Source organism: Notechis scutatus, chromosome 1, assembly GCF_049901735.1.
Source record: "Notechis scutatus isolate UNSWTSFEM ecotype Mainland chromosome 1, rNotScu1.2, whole genome shotgun sequence".
Taxonomy (NCBI): domain Eukaryota; kingdom Metazoa; phylum Chordata; class Lepidosauria; order Squamata; family Elapidae; genus Notechis; species Notechis scutatus.
The window spans coordinates 268,817,706-268,843,278 of record NC_142009.1 but is presented as its reverse complement, the minus strand read 5'-3'; the positions used below and the strand labels follow the sequence as shown (position 1 = coordinate 268,843,278).

At 37.4% G+C, this 25,573-nt stretch overlaps 1 protein-coding gene across 6 annotated transcripts in view; it reads left to right on the top strand.

Annotated features, from left to right (window-relative positions):
- The window catches only part of AMBRA1 (autophagy and beclin 1 regulator 1), a 166,454-nt gene that overhangs the window by 49,256 nt on the left and 91,625 nt on the right, over positions 1–25,573 (top strand). For all 6 annotated transcript variants that reach the window (XM_026671243.2, XM_026671240.2, XM_026671241.2 and 3 more), the window contains 3 exons: positions 5,396–5,578; positions 20,560–20,640; positions 20,742–20,842. In XM_026671243.2, the coding sequence (XP_026527028.1) occupies positions 5,396–5,578; positions 20,560–20,640; positions 20,742–20,842 (365 nt within the window). The remainder of the gene's footprint in view (positions 1–5,395; positions 5,579–20,559; positions 20,641–20,741; positions 20,843–25,573) is intronic.

Here is a 25,573-nt window from a genome sequence, read left to right as displayed (position 1 = left end):
TAATAGAGAAGATCAGAAGAAGCTCCCGGCTATCCGGTGGAGCCAGCGACACCATGAAGGGGCGGGGAGGGCTCTTCCCCCCTTCGGAGTGATTCCAGGGCCGGGAATTTCTCTCCCATCTCTGAGGGTACTCAGCGGCATCTGGAAGATCATGAGTGATCGTAGAGAGTGGGTGGGGCAGCGATAGGGGTTACATAGCCTCCTGCAGGGCCTCCATTGAGCCGCAGATTGCTCCCGCGTCGCTAAAACAGGCCCCAGTCTCTGCGCTGAAAAGTGATTGGCACTAATGGCTAGGCACAGTAGACGGTCCCCTGACTGTCGCAAAGGCCTCACAGCTCTCTGTGGGCTTGTTTGGCCTTGGAAGGGAGGGCAAAGAATTGGAGAAATGGAGAACTAGTGCCTATAAGGGGAATATGGAATCCAATAAATCCCTTCCCACTTACTGTTTGACAGTAAAGAGTTAACCTGCCAAGCTCACCTGACCTCACATATCCAGTGCTTCAGATAAAAGCCAGGTCTGTAATGCCTTATAGAAATCCTATCAGGGCCATCTGAATTTGGAAGGTATGCAGTTCCCTAGGGAAGGTAGCACAATAAAGAAAGGTCTTATACATGCTCAGTGAAGGAACCTGGAGCCTACCCATTCTATCACATCTGGTGGGGTGAGCAGAAACCATCAAAAATAGATGATTCTGTAAATAACCTGACCTTCTGCCATGTAAGGCTTTACTAGTAACTGCTAGCAGCTTGACTTTCACCTAGAGCCTTACTGGGAGCAAGTGCAGCTCACAAAGCAGTAACCTTATATAAACATTTATTGACCTTCCCCAAGCTGCCAGTATTGCCGCATCCTAGATCAGTTGCAGCTTTTGAATGCTTTTCATGGGACAGCTCTGCATAGAGACAGCAATTACAGCAATTCAAGCTCAACCAATCTGCTCAAATTATGGAATATTGGAGTAAAGTATTGATATTTAAATTTTATTGTATAAAATTTAAATGTCAATACTTTATATAAACATATATTGATATCCCCCAAACTGCCAGTATTGCTACTTTCTAGATCAGGGGTGTCAAACACAAGGCCCGCGGGCCAAATCCGGCCCGCCAGACCTCGTCTGATGGCCCGCGGTGCCGCCGCCAGCCTTGCAGCCTCCCCTTTTTTTTTCAATGAATTTACTCCGTGCCTGCACGGAGTAAATTCATTTAAAAATGGCTCAAGTTAAAAAAAAAAAAATTACTTACCTTCCGGGACCTGGCCCGACTTCTTCCTGCCCGCACTGCTCCCTGGGTGTCGGACGTGGCGTCATCACGTGACGTCCGCCCGACATCTCCAGGGATCAGAGGAGCGCCGGACGCCGCGGAGAGGAGCAAGAAGAAAGAAGTAAAAGAAAGAAAGAAGTAAAGGTAAGTAAAGTAAATGGAGGGGCAGATGGCTGGGCACTATAAAAGGGGCAGATGGCTGGGCACTTTAAAAGGGGGCACATGGCTGGGCACTTTAAAAGGGGACATGGCTGGGTACTATAAAAGTTAAAAAAAAGGTAATGCCTTGTGTTTTCCATATGTTTAATAAACAGTGTTTGGCAATATTTGTATGTTTAAAAAAATTAATGTTTGTTACCAAAAACATTTTTCAATACATTGTACAATAATTGTACATTTGAATATCTACTTGTCATTATTCTGACTATGTTTCTGCTTTCAGAGCTAGTTATTACTTACATTATTACAAAAACAGTAATAATTGAATGCAGTGACATTAATTTATGATAATAAAGAGTGGACACATAGACCTACAGATACAACCGGCCCTTTGATGGGGACCAAACTGCTGATGCGGCCCCCGATGAATTTGAGTTTGACACCCCTGTTCTAGATCAATTGCAGTTTCTGAATGCTTTGCACAGAGAACATTCAGTGGCTCAAGATCAGCCAATCTGCGCAAATTATGGCATATTGGAATAAAGTATTGATACAGTAAAGTGTTATTGTATAAAAGTTGATTAAAAGGACGCCATTGTTTCTATAGATGCCCTTTGTTTTAATCTGGAAGAACACAGAAACATATTCTGGTATCAGTTTTGATGGCATGTAGTTGATGTTGGCCAGCAATATAGGAAAGATAAAGGACGGATAGTTTATTATGTTTCCTTTCAACTTCTCTGACTGAACTAATTTTAGAAGTGGGTCTTGATTGATCATCTTGGATGATTTCAGCATCCATGGTGGGACCCCCATAACATAGATGGAAAAGACTAAGCCATGAGCAGAAAGAGTGATTTTTAGAAAGTAGTTAAAAGGTTGGATTAGGAGCGCCCTCTTCTGGTTTGAGCTTCTTCGGCGACAGACCGAAACCTCGTCTCTGCGAGGCTTCGGTCCGTGCTCGCCACTGGAGCGCCCCGAGCCGGCTGGTAGAGGTGGTGAAGAAGGGGGAGACTGCCTGCAGGGGTGAGGAGAGCCGCATCTCTCCTCCCCAGCTGGCCATTACTCCCTTTCCCAAGGGCGGTTGTAGTGGTGGTCAGAAATGGCCACCACAAAAAAGAACTCGACCGGAAAAGAATGTGCAGGAGGAAGATAAGAAGAGAAAGTTTTGGTTGACTGGGTCAAACAGCAAAAGCAACAAATAAGGTAACCTGGAATTGAAACTATTAAAAAAAAACAATAACATTGTTCCCTAAGAAGATTTTTAAGATGCGAAGGAGAGAGAAAAGGGAAAAGATTTGGTTTTTTTCCCTCCTTTTCCTATACTGACAGCTAAGAGACTTAAGTAAGAAATTGGAAAAAAATCCACTTTGAAATTAATAGGCATTTAATGCTGAAAATAAAAAGTCAAAGGTATAATAAAGATTTCTGGATAATCAAAAGCTTTTGAAAACGGGAAAGGAAAGAAAAAGAATAAAAGGGCAGGATCTGGAAGGGAGGAGACTGCCTGGAATTAAAAAGAACTTACAGCAAAATCTCAACAAGACTTCCAAAAGATACATTTTAACTGAAATATCGCAACAAAACCCCCCCAGGAAGAGAAAGTGGAAAAAGAAATAAGAAGAAATAACTTTGGACTATTTGGATTACTTGATGATTTCTGGATTTTTGGTTATTGTATTTGAATGACTAAAATCAATCGGGTGGTTGTTTAAAACTTTTTAAAATGGCTCCACTTTTAGAAGAACTGAAAATGGAACTTAAAAAGTACAAAGAGGATGCACAAGAAGGGAGAGGTTATTTTGGCTTCGTATTTCAGTTTTTAGAAATGGAGATTTGGAATTATGAGAAACAACAAGAAATGCCTGCAGAACAAGAAGATTGTGACAAAGAAGAAGCCATCTTTAATGAACAAGTAATCTTAGGTGGGGGAAAAAGGAAAGGGGGGAAAGAGAATGGAAAGTTTAAGATTGGGTAAAACAACTCCCCCCCCCCAAAATAGAGTGAAAAATAAGTATAAAATCAGAAAGCAGCAGAAGAGAGAATTAGAAGTAGAGAGACAAGGGGGTAAAGGGGGGGAGGAGAAGATGAGAGGGAAGAAAGAAAGGAAAAGAAGTTATAAAGGACAAAAACAAAATATAGAGAAACAGGGCCTATTTAGAGATAATGGGTGAAAATTTAATGGAAAAAAGGGATTCTGCAAAGGTACATAAGATAGTATTATTCTCTTAGAAACAGAAATAATTTTAGAAAATATGAAACAATGTATAATTAAAATGTTTGATAAAATAGCTATCGTAATTCAATGGAATGCTTGTCAATAAATAAATGTAACAAAATGAATATTTAATGATTTACAAAACGTGAAGAGAAATAAGGGAAAAATTAATTATGGAGATTATATGTGTCTTAAAGGAAGTATGATACTTAATTGAAAAGAAGTGTTAAAGATGTTAAGTTTTTAATGATTATTAATGATACAACTGAATTGGAATGGAATGAGGGTTTATAATTACATATATTTATAATCTTTTTTTTTTAAGAATATAGTGTGTATTATAAGAATGTACCAAGCAGAATTCAATTGGAAGTTATGTATTATGTATTATATTGAAGGTCATAACCTTGAGGTATATATTGAAGTTTAAATAAGAGTTGAATGGATGTAATTAAAAGATATAAAAGTGTCATATTCCAATTAGTAACTACAGGAGAAAATTTGTTTAATGAGAAAAGATAATATGAAATTGAAACAGAACAGACAAAAGTATAAATATAATGATTTGAATTGAGATGAGATAATCAAAATAAAATTGAGAAAATTAAAAGAGGGGAAAACTATATAGAAAATGTAGAATAGTATAAGATACGGAATAGAACACAAAAAGGAGCATGAAATTGAGTTTTGTGTCTGTATAAAGAAGTTCAACTTGGGACCATGCTATTTTCAAAAAAGATGTTTTACTTGTATTTTGTATGTGTGAAAACCCAAATAAAACTTTATTTTTTTAAAAAAAAGGTTGGATTAGGAGCAGGGTAACCCAGATCCAGTTTGCCCTAAGCCAAATGAGCTCACTCTGTGATTTGGGCAAGGACTTTGAACTATGGATAACATCCCTGAAAATAATTTAAATTTAACCTATCTCATTTCCAAGGAGAATTATGTTTAAGTAATTTTGTGAATACTACTTTTTATCTTGATTTCACAATATCAGTTTAATGCTAGAAGTGTGTCAACAATATTTAAATTCTATGACAGTGAATTTATTTCCTACAATAAACTTTCAGAAAGGCAGATAGATTCTACTTTAACATGTCACATCGGTTTGTCCTTCTCTCAGTCTACTATTTTGACTTGGCTTGAATCATATTTTGGAATAACTCCTTGTATGCCACTCAGAGTTCAAGTGCAAGAAATGGATGAAAAAAATGCTTTCTTTTGAAGGACATTTTTCATTTCAAATTAATGGGAAGAATGTAGTGTAAGATATTTTTGAAAAAATAAGTAATCTTAATAACTTGACATAGTAGTAAAATGTTGTACCAGCTGTTCTCCCGTCCTTTATTTTATTGCTTTCAAGGGAAAAGACAGGGAGAGTAAAAAAAAGAACAAACACAAAGACATAAAGAAAAAAAATAAAATAAAATTAAAATTGCACAGGTATTCAGCTAGCTTTTTAATCCCTTCGTTAAACCTTGATAGCATGGGCTAATGTTAATCAGCCTTCCTATTATTCTGGTCATTTTTTAACCTGTTATATAGTGAATTTGAAACTGCATTAACAAAACACAAAGGATTTTAGATAAAGTTGTTCAAGCAGAAATCTCCCGCTCATAATCCAATCCATATTAAAAAAACTAGAGCAAGTCCTCTATTTCCGACATAGATTTAGGTAATAATAATATAATCCTACAACATCAAGAAGCAAGTGGGATTTGTTTTTGAGCTAAAAACAGTATTTTAATTTTTCAGGTTGTCACCTGCTGCTTATTATGCCCAGAGAATGATCCAGTATCTTTCACGCAGAGATAGCATTCGCCAGCGCTCTATGCGGTATCAGCAAAATCGCCTTCGCTCTTCCTCATCTTCTGCTTCCACTTCTGAAAATGCAGGCCCATCTGTAGAAGGAAATGACCTGGAATTTGAAGACTTTGAGTAAGTTTTTTATCCCAGCACAATGCATTAATTATTCTGTCCTTTGTCTGCTTTTTATTTTTTAAATGCTTTGTACATGTTAAAAAGAAAGTAGGTTGAATACACTTTTTCTCAAAATTAGAGTTTACAATACTGATTAATTTGTCCTTTTTAAATGCATGGAAGACAAATTGTACCCACTGCTGCCCCCTCTGACTTTTCAAGCTGTTTATCCTTTAGATGACAAATTAAGTAAGCAGAATACTGGGAATCTGTTCAGCTGTCAAAATAAAGTATCAGTCCAAAGAGCCACATTTCTGTAGTTTCAATGAATATAAAAAAATTGGGCATTAAAATATGTAACGTATACCGAGTCAATATTAAAATATTTGTTCCTTCCTATTTTTTCAGTTTCTAAGGGTGCTCGCTCATCAGGTAATATTGAGAGGCTTACAAAAGGATTAAAAACATCAAATAGAAAGAAACAAAAGAACCACAAGAGTAAAACCATCTGTGCCAGGAGGAGACAGATGCCTACTACACAAATGTAGTAGGTTCACACTATAGCAATAGCGCTTAGACTTATATACTGCTTCACAGTGCTTTACAGCCCTCTCTAAGCAGTTTACAGAGTAAGCCTATTGCCCCCAACAATCTGGGTCCTCATTTTACCCACCTCGGAGGGATGGAAGGCTGAGTCAACCTTGAGCTAGTCAGGATCAAACTAAGCTTTTGTTAGTAGAGGCATCTTCTATACTGCTGATCTAGAGTTATGTAAAACAGTATTTGCCCCCTTTTGTTTTTGTTTTTAAATTGCCTTATCTTTTCAATAAACATCATCAACATGCAATGTATAATGTGAAAAAATAATCACTTCCCTTAGTTTAATTGAGCCAGTTAAAAGAATAATTAGGCCCAGTTATCCAATTATTTCGTTAAACTATCAAGCAATTAGACCTTACTTTCTATGATTTTGATAAACTTTGGATCAAATTTCTTAGACTGGGGATCTGTCAACAGTCAGAATCTTAGGACTGAAATAAGCTTTGGGGCAGAATTAAGCCATAGTCATATTGTATTTACTCTGAGAGCACAGCATAAAATCACCCCAAGGTGTCACAAAGAAACCCAGAATAACATTTTAAGTTTGCCAAAAAGTGTTTGGAGACACTGCTGACAGCTGGAGGGATATTGTATGGACAGATAATCCAGGAGTGAAACTTTTTTAGTCTATGTAGGTATTGTTATAACCTACAGAAACATAGAACTGCATTTTAAAATAGGAATCTCATATCGGCTGTCAAGTAAGGAGGCATAATGTCATGGTTTCAAGATGAAAGTAGTAGTAATGGGTGACTTTGAGCCAGTCACTCATTACTACGTTCACAGGATGGTGGTTGCATGTAAGTGACAAGAACATGATATATGCCTTCTTGAGTTGTACAGAATAAATTTGAGATATTACACATAATAATGATAATAATGTTTTGCTGCCTCATTAACACGCCATTATTGAAAGAAGCATAAATCCCACAGAAGATTACCAAGCCATATCTACACCAGTTGAAGTTGAAGCACAAGCATGTATCATAGCAAGACAAAAACCCCAAACCTAGAAGCACATCTACTAGGAAACACATCACATTTAATTGACTTTACATGCAAAATGAGTGAAACTTATTTTCAAACTTGAATGTAATTTGTAAATCCTAGCAAATCATTTATTCAGTGACTGCTCAAAGTTATTATGACTGTTGCAGCATCCCTATGGTCATGTGGTCAAAATTTGGGTGCTTGGTGCCCACCTCCGATTACAGGGCACTTCAACTCTCCCTACCCAACTATTTTACCCCACCTTCACCATCTATTTGCTCCTCCTGCTGCTGAGGTATGCCTGATCTGTTGCTGAGCTGGACTAGGGCTGGGTTTTGTGCTGTAAAACAAACAAAGCCCAAAGCAACCCAGAGCTGTGGTGCACACACACACACAAAGGCCCATTGCAAAGAGCTTCTAGGTGTGACTGGGCTTCATGTTTCCCCCACCCCCAAAAGCTAAAGAAAAAGGGTTTTTTTTTCAGGGGGCACATTGCTGCTCTGGGGTTGTTCTTAGCTGTCTCCCATAAAGTCCCCCGGTGCAGCACCCTTTTGCAAAGGAGTGTTTTGGTGCAATGTGGTTCTGGGTTTTTGACTCTGCCCTTCCCCCTGGCTAGCAGCCTAGGCCAGGCATACTGCAGGAGCAAGAAGACAGTGGGCCAGCTAGGATGGGGAGCACAGGGCCGCAAGAGGTTTGGGGTCTAGGGTAAGGGGTGACTGGGACTGGATAGGGGCAGTTTCAGCTTTCCATAGCATAGCAAGCAGCCCCAGAGCTGTATGATTCTGGGGCTGCTTGCCACTCTGCACATGAGAGTGCAGGATGGCTAAAAGGACAGAGATGGAGAGGAGATAGCAGATGGGGGTTAATCAGAGTGGCTACTCACTTCTCAGTCAATGACAGCAACAAGGATTGCCAAGATTATAGTTGCTAAGCGATGCAGTTACATGACATCTAGCTTCACAGCTGCATGGTTTACCATGGAAAGTCCAGTCCCGGTGGTGGTCATAAGTTACAGGAATACCTGTACTTTTTCCCAGAACTATAACTGGGCATTTTTCTAATAGGAGAAGAAATTCTTAGCTCTTGTTCTTTGTTTGATGATGAACAATTCTTTCTTCATTATCCTTGCTACAATTTCTGAATTTAAAATAGAGAATTACAGTGCGGTTTTAATTGCGCTTCTGAATATGACCTGTAAAGGATGACCCTCAAAAAGACAGTCTCCAGCTGAGTTTTGGAAGACGGAGGCTCCTTTGCAGTCTGTGCTCATTTTGTAATGCTACCAGTTGGGATAGAAATGCCAGCCCTTCATACCCTTCTATTGCTGTTAAATACCTCTTGAACTTGATCATCTGAGCTTATACCTTCTCCTAAAACAGCAGGGAGTGATCTTCAGAAAAGAGAATTCATGGTAAAAGCAAACTCCTTGTTCTTTGGAGCTGTCATTTTCATGCGCCAGCAATTAACCACTCGGAAGCACAAGGGAATGAATGTATCTTCCCCTTTTCATTGTAGTTTGTTTGTGTAAAATGTAAATGAGGGGACAGATGTAGAAGCATCAGCCTCCTAATAGCTTTCCCTAAACAACACCACAGGCTGCTGAAGTAGGAGTGAGGCAGTCTGTTGGAGCCTATTGTGATGGAGAGAGCTCAGTGAGAACAATCCTCCGTTATTTCCATTACTGGCTCTTATTTGTCTTCTAGGAAAAGAAATTTGACTGCCCAGAGGCATCATGCAATCTTCATTCACAGAGCTAGGTAGATACCTGTGGGGAAATGTGTTCCCCTGCAGATAATATTCACAGATGGAAGGATTCCATTCAGGAGAGTGATTCAGTCAGCCGCACTAAGGCTGCTTTTGCTTTCATGCTGAGTGGGGGCAAAAAAAGGTGCTTCTGTTGTATTCCTTAGCTTGACTTTTTGGTAACACATTCTATTGTGATCTTGCCTCTCTGTGCATTTGTAGTATTTTATTCATTTTATGCACTTTGCCTCTGTGGCTAATAGAGAATCTGGTAGACCATTTCTCCTCTGAGATTTCACAGAAATCTGTTGATGATTTCCTTGCTTCCTTTCTTTGCATATATTTACATGTATGTATAGTAACCCTTTCCTAGATGGAAAAGGAGTGCAAGCTTCTTCTTCTTCTTCTTCTTCTTCTTCTTCTTCTTCTTCTTCTTCTTCTTCTTCTTCTTCTTCTTCTTCTTCTTCTTCTTCTTCTTCTTCTTCTTCTTCTTCTTCTTCTTCTTCTTCTTCTTCTTCTTCTTCTTCTTCTTCTTCTTCTTCTTCTTCTTCTTCTTCTTCTTCTTCCCCCCTCTTCCTCTTCTTATTTTTCTCCTCCTCTTCTTCTTCTTCCTCCCCCTCTCCCCTCCTCCTCTTTTTTAACTCTTTGAGGATAGAGAGTCCTTTTCTCTCTCTTTTTTAGATGTCATAATGTCTAAAGATCCGTCTTAGGCCCAGTACTCTTCAATATCTTCATAAATTACTTAGATGAGGGAAGAGAAGGGGGGGGGCTCATCAAATTTGCAGATGTCACTAAGCTGACAGGAATAGCCAACACCCCAGAAGACAAGTTCAGGATCCAAAAAGATCTTGACAGACTTGAATAATGGGCCCTATCCAACATCATGAAATTTAATGTGGAAAAAAGCAAAGTTACACTTAAGCAGGAAAACCCAAAGATACAAGTACAGATTTGGTGAAATCTGGCTCAAAAACAGTAACTGAGAGGGACCTTGGAGTCCTAATGGACAATCACTTAAACAAATAGTGTGTGGCAGCAACTTAAAAAGCTAATATAATCCTTGATTATATAACCAGAGGCATAGAACCAAAATCACATGAAATATTAGTACCGCTTATAAATCCTTAGTAGGACTACAACTGGAATACTACATCCAGTTTTGGTTACCACATTGCAAAAAAGATGTTGAGACTTTGGAAAAAGTGCAAAGAAGAGCAACTAAGATGATTAAGGGCCTGGAGACAAAAACACGAAGAACGGTTGCAGGAATTAGGTATGAGCAGTCTAGATAAAAGAAGGACTAGGGGTAACATATCCCAGTATTTGAGGGGCTGCCACAAAGAAGAGGGGGTCAACTTATTTTCCAAAGCACCAGAAGGTAAGACAAGAAACAAAGGATGGAAACTAATCAAAGAGAGAAGTAATGTGGAATTAAAGAGAAACTTCCTAACTGGGGACAATTAACCAGTGGAACAGTTTGCCTTTGGAGGTGGCTGCTTCGTCACTGGAGGTTTTGAAGAAGAACCTAGACAGCCACTTGTCTGAAATGGTATAGGCTCTCCTGCCTGAGCAGGAGGTTGGACTAGAAGACCAACCAATCTCCCTTCCAGTTCTATTCTGTTGAAAATAATTAGAAGTAAAGAATACATAGCACAAAATGGTCAATAGTTGTTTTGAAAGCGTAGACTGGGTTGCTTTTATGGTCCTGGGCTCAATCATTTGATGTTTCTTTTGTGTGACTTTAAAATTTTGACTGCTTTATTCTATTGTTTCTTGGGTTATGTGGAAACATTCTTTACTTTAATAATTCAGCCAATATATTGCTGATGAAAGAAAGTTAATTTCTCATATCTACCCACCTGTCTAGATGGATATATAGCTTTGGGGCTCTCTCTACCCCAAAGGAGAAATTCTTTTTTAACTGGTGCCAGTTTTGAGGAGGAAAACATATCACTCTATTTAAACTACAGTTTATTTTTTTGCAAGGGAATTGTCCTAACAAACAAATTACCGAGTTCATTTGTTGCTTCAAAATTTTCTAGATGTAAAAACATCTATTATTATATACATGAATGCAAAGTACTAGGTTTGATCTGTATGACGCATCTCAATGTCTTTTGAAATGTTTCTACATTTGTAGGATGCCTTGCTCAGTTCTGCCATCTGTCTTCAGCAAGTCATGAAGAATATATATATTTTATTCTTTGGCACTAGCTGATACACAATATATGGGACTGTTGTTTTATGGTCTGAAAATCTTCTCTGATATTGTTCATCACTTTTTCATTAACTCTTGACAGCCTGCCCACCTTTAAGAATTACCTACTTAATATAGATAAAAGCCGTTCAGTATAAAATTCCTTGTTTAAAATCCATCCTCTCTTTCATTCTGCAGGCCCTCTTTTTATTGTAACTATTGCAGGATAATTTAGCTTATTAACAGGAACATGTTTTATATCTCATCTGAGTTAATATATGATTCCCCCCGTCTCCCTTGAAACACAATTGTGTGACTGAACTCATTCTTTGTTGTTATATGTCTGAAGAATGTGATATAGGAGGATTTTGTTATTAGCACATATCAGACAAATGAACTGCGTGTAATTATTATATAATGCTTATATTATTTACATCAGCAAAAGATATACCATGATTTCAGGCTTATAATGTCTGAAACGACAAACAATTATCCAGACAATCAGTTTAATAATGCCAAATACACTTGATTGTCAAACTATGAAAGAATGCTTAAAAGCAATGTAACTCCATTGAGGAGAGGAAAAGAATTATCTCATTGTATATGCATAAAATTCAGAAATATGAACAAAAACATTTTTCTAATGGTGAAAATGCACCTTTTGCATTGAGTCCATTCTGATGAATATTGACAAAGAACTGATAGAGAATTATTTAGTTTATAAGTCTGAAATTGATTTTTTTTCTGAAAAAACTTCAAATGCCATTTGGAAGCTTTGCCAGTTCTTTTTTTCCACTTTTTTTAATGTAAGAAACCAGAGGAAGGGAAAGTATATCAGATGATAAGAGTAGGCTACCTTTTGAGGATTGGAAGTTCTTAAGGATCTCTTGACTTATCATGGACAAGGGAGAGATAAAAGAGAGAATGTCACTCTGTGTATTGAAACATTAAAGAGATGGTGGAAATAGATACAGGCTGAAACCAAAGTGTTCTAGTTGGTATTGTGTCAAGTGATTGTAGAAAATCATGAGCAGCATGGGCAGCAATATTGAGGAAAAGCAAGAAATTGTTTTCCCTAGAACCATAAAAACCTAAGCTAGCATAGAGTAGTGAATGAGTGAATTCAGTAGACTGGATTCCAGCAGCCACCACAAAAGCAGCAGAAGGTAAACCTGCAGACTTGAAGAAAAAACAAGCTCTGAGTGGTTGCCATCAGACTCCAAAAAGTTGTTTAGGGAAAAGGATGATTCCCCCCCACCCCCCCCCCAAAAAAAACCCAACCAAAAAATCCCAATGAGGAATTGGTGTCATATGTTTTCATAATATTATTATATTGAATATATGTTGGCAGTCTTTGATCCTGCTTATTTTCTGCCTTCACAGTTGATAGGTCTGTAGGCCAAGGAATGCACTGCAGATCTTGGATGGTGCTGGCCTGCCAGCAAGGAGGTAACTTATAAGACACCACTATTGCCCAGGATGCCTGCCTCATATCCATCCCTTACTCTGGGAGTTTGACTGCCCCTGGCCTTTTTTAACTTGCATGGTCACGTAAAACCAGATGAGCCAGGCTTGGCTCATAGGCGACAGTTTGCTGTATGTTTTGCTACAAGATGCTTGGATTCACGTAAAATTATTTGTAATAAATAAACAAACAAACTGCAAAAGTTAGACTATTATAGTGGAGCAGGGCAGGAAGAAAAGATTCAAGACATGCAACATATGCAACACTTAGGAACTATCTGGATTTAATAAAAGCTCTATTCGTTATAGAAAAGGTGCTTGGAGATTATTATTTATTTGAAATATATAAAACAATTTCATTTTTATTGTCACGCAGGAGATTTAGACTACCGTAGAGAGGATACATTTAGGACTGTTGGAATCAGATCCTTCATAACTGGATTCCTAGTTATTAAAAGCAATAGCTCTGCTTACCATCTGTCCTATTTTAAAATATTTTTTCTTAATCCACTTTTCTTTTGATTACATTTAATGATATGCAGTATGTTAGGCTAGGCTGCCTATTTATTTTGTGCAGCTCTGTCTTGGAATAAAATGAATATACCCACGGAAGCAGAGTAATAAATGAAAGTTAAGAATCTTTTTTTAAAAAAATGAGTTGTTTGGGGAGAATTGATAAACGGCTGTCCTACTCATTCCCATAAAAATTTAAATGTGAAATACAGTTAATTTTAAAGCAGAAAAATGCTAATACATGTTAGCAGTTAAATTATGAAGAAGTTGCTCAGTTCTTGCTTTGGTCATCTGGTATCTTGCTCTACTTCTTTTGTGAATGGATCACCTGCTATTTATATGGGAAATTGAATGGCTGACCTTCAAACGGCAGCTCTTGCTTCTGCAACAGATTGAAAGTCTCCAGTTAAGAGAACTTAAGCCTCAGAAACACACCTGAGGTATCATGACTGCTACACACACACACACACACACACACAGCATAAAGATAGCATTCTACAATAAATGCATTTCTAAAACTTATTTAAAACATGTGTATAGCATCTCATCTTAATATTGAATTCTGGGCAGTTCCCAATCAACAAATTAAAACAATGTCAATAAAACAACACGCTACATACACCTATTAAATCAGTAAACATTAAAATTCTGTTGTTAGTCGCGAAGTTGTGTCCGACCCATCGCAACCCCATGGGCAACATTTCTCCAGGCCTTCCTGTCCTCTACCATCCCCCGAAGTCCATTTAAGCTCACACTGTTTGCTTTAGTAACTTCATCCAACCACCTAATTCTGTCCTATTCTTCTTTTGCCCTCAATCGTTCTCAGCATTAGGCTCTTCTCCAGTGAGTCCTTCCTTCTCATTAGATGGCCAAGTATTTGAGTTTCATATTCAGGATCTGGCCTTCTAAAGAGCAGTCAGGGTTGATCTCCTCCAGGACTGACCAGTGTGATCACCTTGCAGTCCAAGGAGTCTTTCTCTAGCACCATAGTTCAAAGGCCTCAATTCTTTGGCACTCAGCCTTCCTTGTGGTCCAACTTTCACAGCCATACATTGCAACTGGAAAAACCATAGCCTTGACTATACGTACTTTTGTTGACAGGGTGATGTCTCTGCTTTTTAGTATGTTGTCTAGATTTGCCATAGCTTTCCTCCCCAGGAGCCAAGCGTCTTTTAATTTCTTGGCTGTAGTCCCCATCTACGGTGATCTTGGAGCCCAGGAAAATAAAATCTGTCACTACCTCCATTTCTTCCCCATCTATTTGCCAGGAACTGGGAGGGCCAGATGCCATGATCTTAGTTTTCTTAATGTTGAGTTTCAAGCCAACTTTTGCATTCTCCTCCTTCATCCGCATCAAGAGGTTCTGTAGTTCCTCTTCACTTTCTGCCATTAGAGTGGTATCATCTGTATATCTGAGGTTGTTGATATTTCTCCCGGCAATCTTAATTCCAGATTGTGATTCATCCCCACAAGTTGGAATTAAGATTGCTGAGAAAAATAGCCCCACCTTTCTCATGATGTGCTCTGGATATAAGTTAAATAGACAGGGCGACAGCAGCCTTTCTGGACTCCTTTCTCAATTTCGAACCAATCAGTGGTTCGTGTCCAGTTCTCACTGTTGCTTCTTGACCCGCATATCAAGAGACAAATAAGATGGTCTGGTACTCCCATCTCTTTAAGAACTTGCCACAATTTGTTGTGATCCACACAATCAAAGGCTTTAGCATAGTCAATCTCTGTATTTAAGATAAATTTGACCTATGGGAAGCTGAATTATTTTTAAAGCAACAGATATTGGAATAAGCTGCTCCATTGCTATTTTATTGTGGACATTATAACTAGGACACAGAGCAATGGAACATGGATAATCTCTCTATTCCGGATACCAGCTTTTCTTAGTTTCTGCCAGCATGGCCAAAGTTTCGGAACATGGAATTTATAACAAAGCTATCGTAGATTGCATCAACTTAACTTATCCCTCTGATTTAAAATAAATCAAATCTGTGAACAAAAAGGAGTAAGTGATACAGGTTGTTGTCACTTACTGACTGCTCATTCCATTAAATTTACAACAACGAGAAATGAGACTTACGGGTTCCTCAAAGTTGCAGCCATTGCAGTATCCCTGCAAGTGACATGATTGCAATTTGAGCCCTTGGCACCTGGTGAACATTCACATGATAACAGATTAACAGAGTTGGAAGGGACCTTGTAGGTCATCTAGTCCAACAACCCAACCCCACCCACCCACCCCATCCCACCCCGCTCAAGCAGGATATCTTCATTTGCAACCTTCGCTGCCAGCTTTTGACAAGCAAAATCAATGAGCAAGCTGCCAGGTCACAAGTTGTCGGCACATCATATTGCACATAATAACCCATGGTGAGTTGCTTAACAGCTGCAGATGGAACTTACATAAGTCACAACAACTGCGCTGATGGAACTGCTGGTTCCAGTTGCAGTTGGTAAGTAAAGGTTACTTGTATAGCTAATAACCACATTCATTTCCAATACAAAGATGGCAGACTTTATATGGATAATCTTAATAACATTTCACTCTTGTACTGATACTGCTTTAACATATTAGCTATCAACATCCCAACTTATTTAAATGTCTATCTGCCTAGTATTCCCCTGAAATGGTGAATGGTCATTCTTTTCAATGTCCTGTTTCAGCTGTTAATATATCCAATCATTAAATATTGGATTGGCAGTTTTTTAACAATGTGTCATTGAAGACTTACTTAGTTTGTAGGACAGAATTATAGTTTTGTGATGTAATTCTTTGGAATTGATTTTCAAATAGTAGTTCATTGTTAGCAATTGGCAGGGTTCTACTGCAGTATGCAGCAAACGGTGAGGTGATGAATTCTTTTATATTTCATACTTACAAGGTTTTTGATCTTTTGAAGAGCATTCTGTGTAGTAGAATCTTCGATGCTGATGCTGATATCCATTCAGTTGTGTCTGAATCTTGGCATTTCTATGGACCAGATCCCTCCACATCTTCCAATCTTGAGAGAATTCTTTTTATTCTTCTTTAAATACATATAGCTCTCAACTTACATCCACAGTTGGAATTGAATTTCCATCATACATTGTTGTGGTCGAAGGTGGAATCAGACCTGATTTTACAATGATTTTTCTGGCAGTTAGCAAATCACATGGTTGCTAACAGAATCCAGCTTTCCCAATGGGTGGTTTTTGCTGGAAATTGGCAGAAAAGTTGCAAGTCATGATCAAATGACCACAGGGTGCTGCAGCCTATTCTAAATATGAGCCAATTGTCCAGTGCTTGAATTGCAATCGTGACTGTCAGGATGGAGCAATAGTCATAAGTGCAAGTACAGGTGGGCCTCAACTTACGACCACAATTGAGCCCCAAATTTTTGTTAAGTGAGTTTTGCCCATTTTACGACCTTTCGTGGCCATATTTGTTAAGTGAATTTACTGCAGTTGTTAAATTAGTGTCATGGTTGTTAAGTGAATCTGGCCTCCCCATTGACTTAGCTTGTTAGAAGGGCTCAGAAGGAGATCACACATCTCTGGGACACTGCAACTGTCCTAAATGTGAGTTATTTGTCAAGCATCTGAATGTAAAATCACGTGACCCTGGGGATGTTACAATGGACATAAGTGTGAAAAATAGTCGTAAGTCACTTTTTCCAGTGCTGTTGTAACTTCCAACTGTCACTAAATGAACTGTTGTAAGTTGAGGACTACCAGTACAGAGTGTAAGTCACTTTTTCTAGGGTTGTCATAACTTTCAGTCATTGTTAAATGGTTGTAAGGTGAGGACTATCTGCATCCTGTGAGAAGTTATCAAAGCTGACTTTATTTTATTATTGCTACATCCCTTTTGGAGACTGTTTCTATAGTTTAATACATACAAAAGAAGGCTTTTGTGTAGTTTGAATGCTTTTTAAAGCATTCAGCACATTTCTCCCTTTTTATGATAATCCAGTAAGAATACATTTCTTGGTGCTAATGGAGTTCTTCAAAATATTAAAATGGTTCCATTTTAGTGTAAAATATTTTTTTGGGTTAGCTAATCTGAACAGCATTATTTTAAGATTTGATTTTAAGAAAGCATTTGGTGTTCTTTTTTTCTTTAAATGTCTTTCCCTTATTCTTAATGCCATTTATTTTTTGTGGTGATTTGATCCATATATACAGCAGTTATATTTATTGGGTTATGGTATAAAATAACGTATTCATCCTCCTTTTGCTTTCAGAAGGAACCTAATAAGAATATCTTATTTATTTGTATTGAAGATAGTGACCCAGTTATCTGTTTATATTTGCCCAGTCAGACTGTTAACTAGTAGTATGTAATAAATATTGGAGTTAGCTTATCTTTAAAAGAATAATCCATTAATGGGATTATTAAGAATTAGGAAAGTTGTATTTGCACAATTCTACTACCATTACTACTCGATCAAGATGCATATTTTTGTATTTTCTATGAGAATAGCTTTGAGCTATTAAACTTTCAGTAAGCTGTCATCTGTCATTTTTCTTATCTTAGTATTTAAGTTTTTAAAGTACTGAAATGAAAAAACTTAAATTCTAAACAAGCCTTTTTTCTTTTTCTGAAAAAAGGGATGTATGTATGTATGTATGTATATACGTATATACGTATATTTGTTTTCTTAAGTTTTCACCGGTACTTACATGTATGTTATTCAGCTTTGTTCAGGTATTTTCCCACGTCATTATAGTTGTGCTTTTAAAGTTGTAGCAACGTTTCGGCAGAATCTCATATGCCATCATCAGGCTTCTGTATTGTGTTTGTCTGTAGATGAACACAATATATGGTACAGAATATTTTTATTCTATTGCATACTTACAAAGGCAATGTAAAATAATTAGAATTATTTTTTTAAAGATTAACCTGCCAGTTATGTTAAAAATCTGCCAATTATCCTGGCTCTTGAAGGAACCAATACAATTCTTATGTTGGTTTTCTGTGTTGTAAGGCTTTGACAATTCCATCTGAATATTTTAGTTTTCCACACAGTATTACCAACTGCTCTGAAAGGAAGGATATCAGTGAAACAGATGCTGAGGAATTTTGCCTCATGAGTCAGATCTAACTAGACTGTGCTAAAACTATACAGCCCTCTCCTTTGGTCTTCAGACCTGCCACTTGCCCCAGCAGTTTAGCTGAAGCTTGGGCCTGGCAATCGACCACCTGGCCATCCATTTTTAGCTAGCGGACCATACAAAAGTTTGTTGACTCCTGATCTAAAATAAAAAGTACACAATTCCTTAACGTTACACATACACAGTTCTCACCAATAGGTTAGAAGCTTGTGATATATTTACTTTGAAATAAGCTCCCTGGAGTGCTGTAAGAATTTTTAAAAAAGCTATTTTAACCTTAATATAGTTGGTTTGTTTTGAAAACTTCAAACTTAGTTTTTTTTTTATAGTGTAGACATAACTTTCTTCACTGTCTTGCTATATTCTGTTAAGGAAGTAAAAACACTATCCATCCATCTTTATGTACTAATAAGGTTTCTGAGTTTTTATTTCTGAACAGCGTGCAGTGGCCTTGGTTTGTTAATATAGTCACACCAACTTCTTTGGGTAGATTTTCTCATATCTTAGAACAACTATGCTAAGCATAAATAGATTGCTGGATCAGACCTATCTACTCTCTACAGCAGGGGTGTCAAACTCAAGACCCAGGGGCTGGATCCGGCCCATGGGGTGCTTAGATCTGGCACACGGGGCTGCTCTGGAAATAGTGAAGGACCGGCCCGCAGTGCCTCTGCCAGCAAAGGATTGCAGAAGGCCATCCCAGCTGAAAACATAGCTCACTAGGGCCACGTGTGGTCCCCTCAAGCTCCATTTTCACTGGCAGAGGGTTGCAGGAGTCCTTCCCAGCCCAAAACAGAGCTCAGGAGCCCATTTTTGCTGGCAGAGCACTCAGGCCACCACAGCCCTCCCCCAATAAAAGTGATGTCATCCTGGTCAGGCCCCCCGGTCAAATACAACCCTGATGCGGCCCTCAATGAAATCGAGTTTGAAACCCCTGTTCTACAGCAAATTCTCCTAAGAACAAAGACAAACTTCATTTTGCATCTGTTGTAGAATTTGAAAAATGAGATGAGGCAGAGAAACTATTGTGTTTATGTTTTTTTTATTTCTAGTTGCCTTATTTTTACTTTAGATCTGTTTAAGATCTCTGAAATACAGAAACATACAAGAAACTGTTTATAGTTCTGCTCACTTGAAAATTAGCTTCTAACTTAACCAGGCATTGAAATGTGTGACTGAGGGAAATCAGTATAACAGAAGATCTATTTTTGCAATAACCTTACCTTTTCCATTATTATTAGGGTCATGTTTTATTAGCTCAAAACATTAACAGTGACTTTAATAAGCATTTTAGATTTTTAAAAAGTCTAATTTCCAATGTTAGAGAGAAATGTGAATCTCTGCTTCAATGTACAGAAGAATAAATAGCTAATAATAAACATTGAAATAAGTAGTGCTATTGAAATAATCTAGTACTGAAGTTTTGGCCTAGCTTCTTTCAGGTGTGCATTTTGATGCACCTAGTTACCTACCATGGTATTACTTTTTGGGGTAAACTGATATGTAAAGCAAAAAAAAATTTAAAATAATATAAATAAACTAAAAGTAGGAGATCAAAGAAAAAAATCCTAATCAAATTTAGTTTATACATATACTATTCTGTATACTTCTCCATATTTTTATATTCTTGCAAACTATTCTTACTTCTACCACATCCATTAATCCATATATTTCATTTTGTCTTACTTCTTCCTTTGCATGGTCTGATAAACTCTGCAGAGTTTGTGAATAATTTAATGTTTTTATTTTTATTTTTATTCTATATTGCAGTTTATTTTTAAATTGTATTTTTGAACTTTGTAATGCTTTGACCCTTTCTCCCTCTGAGCAAAGGAAGTGAAAAGTTGCAAAATGATAAGAAAGGATCATATAATTCATGTAAAACTACATGAGGCATGCTTCAAATATCTTGCTTGCAGGAGGTCTTAAAGTGTATACTATTGATCTAGTACCTAATGATCTGAAGAGAAAAAGAGTATGAAGAATGAAGAGCAGCCTGTTTCTCTCTGTCGGATCTGTACTTTTGCTGCCAATGTACTTGCTGGTTTGTACAAACTACTATCTCAGATTCTGGTGTATCTAATTGAGAGAAAATGTTTTGGTTCCTTCTGTAAATTCAGTAAATTCTGGCAACTGTATAAACATGATATGAAGCATAGAAGCATTTCACATAATGTTAAATATAATATTGTGTTAGTGTTTTTATTAAGTTGTGTCCTAAATCTTTGAGGAAGGTTTCAAAGGTGAAAAGACAACCCAACAATTAATTAAGTTATAAGGAAGTTGTTTCACTATTTACCATGATTAGTTTAGGAGAAAGAATCCTGAATCTGACCTTGCTGTGAAGAATTAATAATTAAAATGTCCTCCTTTTTTCCCACTGAAGGGACAATGGAGACAGGTCAAGACACCGAGCCCCTCGGAACGCCCGTATGTCTGCACCATCCCTTGGACGCTTTGTCCCTAGGTGAGAGCCATATAACTAATAATGCATGTAAGAAATGGTCTATTACTAAGGTCTTTATCAGGTTCACAGCAGTTTTAACAGTATTCTTCTCTCCTTTTTAGACGCTTCTTGTTGCCTGAGTATTTGCCTTATGCTGGGATTTTCCATGAACGTGGACAGCCTGGGTTGGCCACTCACTCCTCTGTCAATAGAGTTTTGGCAGGTAAGTGTTATATTTCCCCTATTTTTGACTGTAATATTGAAATACAATGAGGCATAATATGAAAACCAAACTCTGCAATGGTTCTATTGTCTGTTCAAACTAGAATATATTTCAGTGTGAGTGACTAAATCCGCACGGATACAATTTTTTGTATGTGCTATGAAATAAGATACAAGTGATGGATTTCTAGAATGGAATCCAAAAAGAGGATAGGCAGATATTTTAAAGCCTCCATTTCTAAGTGGTCCTGTTCCTTCCTTCCTTTTTAAAATTAACATTCTGACAAGTTAATGATTAGTTTGTTCCAGGTTCCTTTAATTCAATTATAGGGTGCCTTGTTCATGTTCTGGTTTGCAAAGTTTCATAAGAACAGTTCAGATTCAATTAGGATTCTAATAGATGCATATTCAAATTTTGGCAGCATCTGCTTATGGTGTTCAGGAAATTGTAGCGTTTAAGTGAATGGGAAGGAGGCAAATAAAATAGGACCCTGCCTGGAAATTAAATTTTCTTATGACAGATTTTTTAAGAGGTGATTTCAGGAACATAAGTTGACCTTTGTTCAATACCAGATGTGAAGATGATTTAATAGTTTTTGTGCCCTTCTATTTTAAAAGCACTTTGTTCAAGCATATACAGTATATGTATTACACTTTCTGAAATGTGTTAATGTAAAAAGTAGAGAAAAATCTATTGTAAGTTGAACAATAGAAGAATATGTGGTTAATGTTAATTATGTGAATATTCATGTACCAAATTAGATCTGGAAAAGATTTAGAACACTGATAATTATCTCCAATGTAATTATTATATATGATCACAAAATATGATATTATTAAGTCTTCATCAATAGACATTGGTGATGGCTAAAAACTATTGACTTCACAATCTCTTTGGCAATAAGACTTCATATTCTGTAAGTCTTGTGTTCTTGAACAAAGAAAAAATGTCTTATTTGGAAAAATTGTGATGAAGCCCTTTCAGATTCCATTTGTTTTAATATTTTTAGTATTTAAAAGCATCGGATAATCTGCATTATTCTTTAGACATATAACTTATTCTGGAACATTTTGAAAATTAGACTTAGCTCATGTAGTCTGTCTTTTCAAGTTCTAAAATCTAAGTTCAATGTATATGCTTGTCTGAGTCCACAAGAGATAGGATAGTTATTCATTGTCATCAATGACTATGAATGTGAAGAAGTTGCTCCTGCATGACATGTGGAATGTTCAATCTCAGGAGACATAAAAACATAGGCACCACCTGAGCATCTGGAAAAGTCAGGTGATGATCATGATCATGTAAGGTTTCCCAGCCTGCCTGCCCCCCAGCCCAGCAACTAGAAAGGAGAGGAGAGAAGAGATGTTCTGAGACAAATAAATCCTTGATTAGAGACAGCTGACTGAATCCTGATTTAAGGGGCAACCCTGACCTTTGATCCCTCAGAAGCAACTGTCTGGTCTCTGAATCTTGCATGATGTTTGTTTGGACTTCCTCCTTGTGGAATTCTGACCTCTGGATTGGCTGACAATCCTGATTTGACTTTCAGATTCTTGGACTAGATTTCAACTATTCTTCTGTGTTCTTTTCCGAAAAGCAACCATTCATGCCAGCTATTTTCAGATGCTCTGTTTTGGTTTGCATTCTTTATCTGTTATCTTCTTGTAAACAGAAAACTATCAATTATCATAGCAACTGTGTCTGTGTGCATGTGCATTTTGAAAACAGAAGTAGGATAGCCATTATCGTTTAGTAGGCAGGAGATAATCACTGATACATTCTCCACCCCAACTCTCCAAATACTTTAGTTCTACTTTAAGTCATTTGCTAGAGATATGCCCCCCCCAATTATGTAACTTCCTACATCATATCAACCTTTGTTGATCATCAGAAAGAACTTCATTAGTGTCTGAGATGCTAAGCACCTCTAAGCCAGTGCTTTCTGAAGGAGAGGCCTGTAGTTTTTAGTGAGATGCATCCTTTCTTTTTCTGTGTTGGATTCTGAGTTAGGTGGAAATAGCTCACTGGGAGGTGATCATTTGCTGCCAGGCAACACAACAGATTCTTTTCCAGTTCTGCTTTGTTGGTTTACATCTGATTTTACTCTCCATTCTGAATACTATTGCTACTTTTGTAGGTAGCCATTTTTGTTACTTCTTTTTAAATTGGTCTTTTATCTTTAGTATGCATTCTCATAAAGAAGAACATTTTTTAAAAAATTAATACAATGAAATTGTAGCACATAGGTACACATTGATTTATTGGGCAAATTATGATAGACATCCTCAAATATGAAAAGATTGCTATGAAACACAATAACAAAGCTATTGATCAATATGATCATGTTAGACCTCGCTTAAAGAACTTGGCTTCTTCACGATTTTATATCTAAGCATGGAAGAACGGCTGTGCGTGGCCTTTGGGGCTCTGAATGTAAACGTGGTTTTAGGTTGCAGCTATATTCTGTTCAGTAATTTGAAATTTTAGCAATTGCTTTATATTTAATTCTGATCAATTTATACCTTTCATTATATTTTATTTAGCTTATTTGAATTTTTGAATTTCTAGAATAATTGAATTACATTTTTGCTTTATTTTTAAGTACTCGTATGCATTTATTTTTTCATCTCTTTTCTTGATTTCATCTTTTAAATTATTATAACTCAAGCATTAACTTATGGTGGCAAAGAAATGAGTAATGCCACTTTTTAAAAAGTCCTATTATGTTTTGTGTTCATCTTGTGAAAAAGTTATTTTGTGATTTCCTGAGTATTCTTTTACAAAGGTCATCATAATACATAATGTTCATCATAATACATTAAAGGTCATCATAATACATTAATGTTCATAATGGAAACTCAAAATGGTCAAAATGTAATGTATAGCAGTCTGAAGGTGATTTTGTTAATCTTAGAACATACCTCTCTCTAAATAATATATGAACTGCTTTAGCTGTCTTTAATCCAGTGAATATATTCATGTGGGTTCTATATTACCCATTAAGATTTGACTTGATTAGATGAAGATGTTTAACAGTTAACCATTATGGAAAAAACTAACAGAATAGATTTTTTGAGTGTACGTATGTGGAATATATTGATCTTGAAACCATGGTTTGCCTTAGCATTTGAAACCAGGAAATCTCACCAAGGATTTGATTTGATTTGAATGCATATGGCCACTCATTTTAAGCATTTTATCAATGTAATGCAATTGCATATACAGCATTGTTATCACAATCCTGGGCAATACACAAAATAGTAAAAATACCCCACATCCCAATAACCAGGAAAACTTTATAAAAATCTTACATCACGCTGGGGCATCAGTCTCTTCCTATATTCGTGGTGGTGCAGTGGTTAGAATGCAGTGCTGCAGGCTAACTCTGTTCATTCCAGGAGTTCGATTCTGAACAGCTCAAGGTTGACTTAGCCTTCCATCCTTCTAAGGTCGGTAAAATGAGGACCCAGATTGTTGGGGGCAGTATGCTGGCTCTGACTGCTTAGAGAGGGCTGTAAAGCACTATGAAGCAAGGGGTCCTTGGTGCTTTCTGAACTTGCTTGTTTTCTTGCAGATGTTTCATTACCCTAACTAGGTAACATATCAGTGCTAGTAAGGAGTGCTGTTTGCTGTCAGTTTATATTCTCGTGTTTTGCGTGTCTGTGTGGGTGGGGGCAGTTTTAGAGATTCTTTGGTCGGGCAGTTTACTGATGGGTCTTTGGCAGTTTCTTGATTGGCATATTGCTTACTTGATAGTTGGTCTGAAGTTAACCTTGGAACTAATCTATGCTGATCTGAGGGCTGATTACGGGTGGAGAGGTGCTAGAGTCTTTTTCTCTTTGGGCTGGTTGATTGTCTCTTTTGCATAGTCTGTAGATGTTGTTAATGTCTATGTGTCTATTGATGGCTGATTTGTCAGAGTGCCAGGCTTCTAGAAATTCCCTGGCCTTTTTGGACTTGGCCTGGTCTAGGATTGTAACTTTTTTCCCAATTGAAAAATGCCAAGGAATTTCTAGAGGCCTGGCACTGACAGCAAACAGCACTCCTTCCTAGCACTGATGATGTTACCTATTTAGGACAATGAAACATCTTCAAGAAAGAAAGCAAACTCAGAGAGCACCAAAGACGCCTCATTTCAACCCTGAGCTACAAATATTCTTCCTTATTGGCACAATGAAGTGGTATATCAGTCTAAGTGCTATTGCTATTCCATCTTATTAGATTCCAGCCTCATTTTATCTTCAAGACCTTCTCAAAGGGGGGGGGGGGGCTCCCAGATCTCTGGGAAAAGGTATTCCACAGGGCAGAGATAGATATGGAGAAGATGCACTTCCTAGGGCCCACTAGATGTAAAAAGCAAAGGAAATTACAATTAGCCTGGAATCATTATGATGGCAAAAAGGCTAGGATCCCCCCCCCCCGGGCATTCCTTGGAATACCCAAGACTGGGAAGATTTCTGTATTATAGGCAGAACATAATAAAGTAGTTAGCTTGAATTCTGCATATGTAAATCTGGTTGTCCGTGCCTGACAAGAAAGAAGAGCTTCTACCAAGGCAGTGGTCAGATAAAAGGGATCTGAATCCCAAGCAATAATGTAATGTGAGTAAATGTTTCAGATAAGCCCCTACTTAGTTTACACAAAGAGGAAGGGAGAAAGTACATTGACATTTACAAGATTCTGTTACTGGAGTTTTAATAATAAAAAGTAGTAACAGGCCTTTATTTCCTA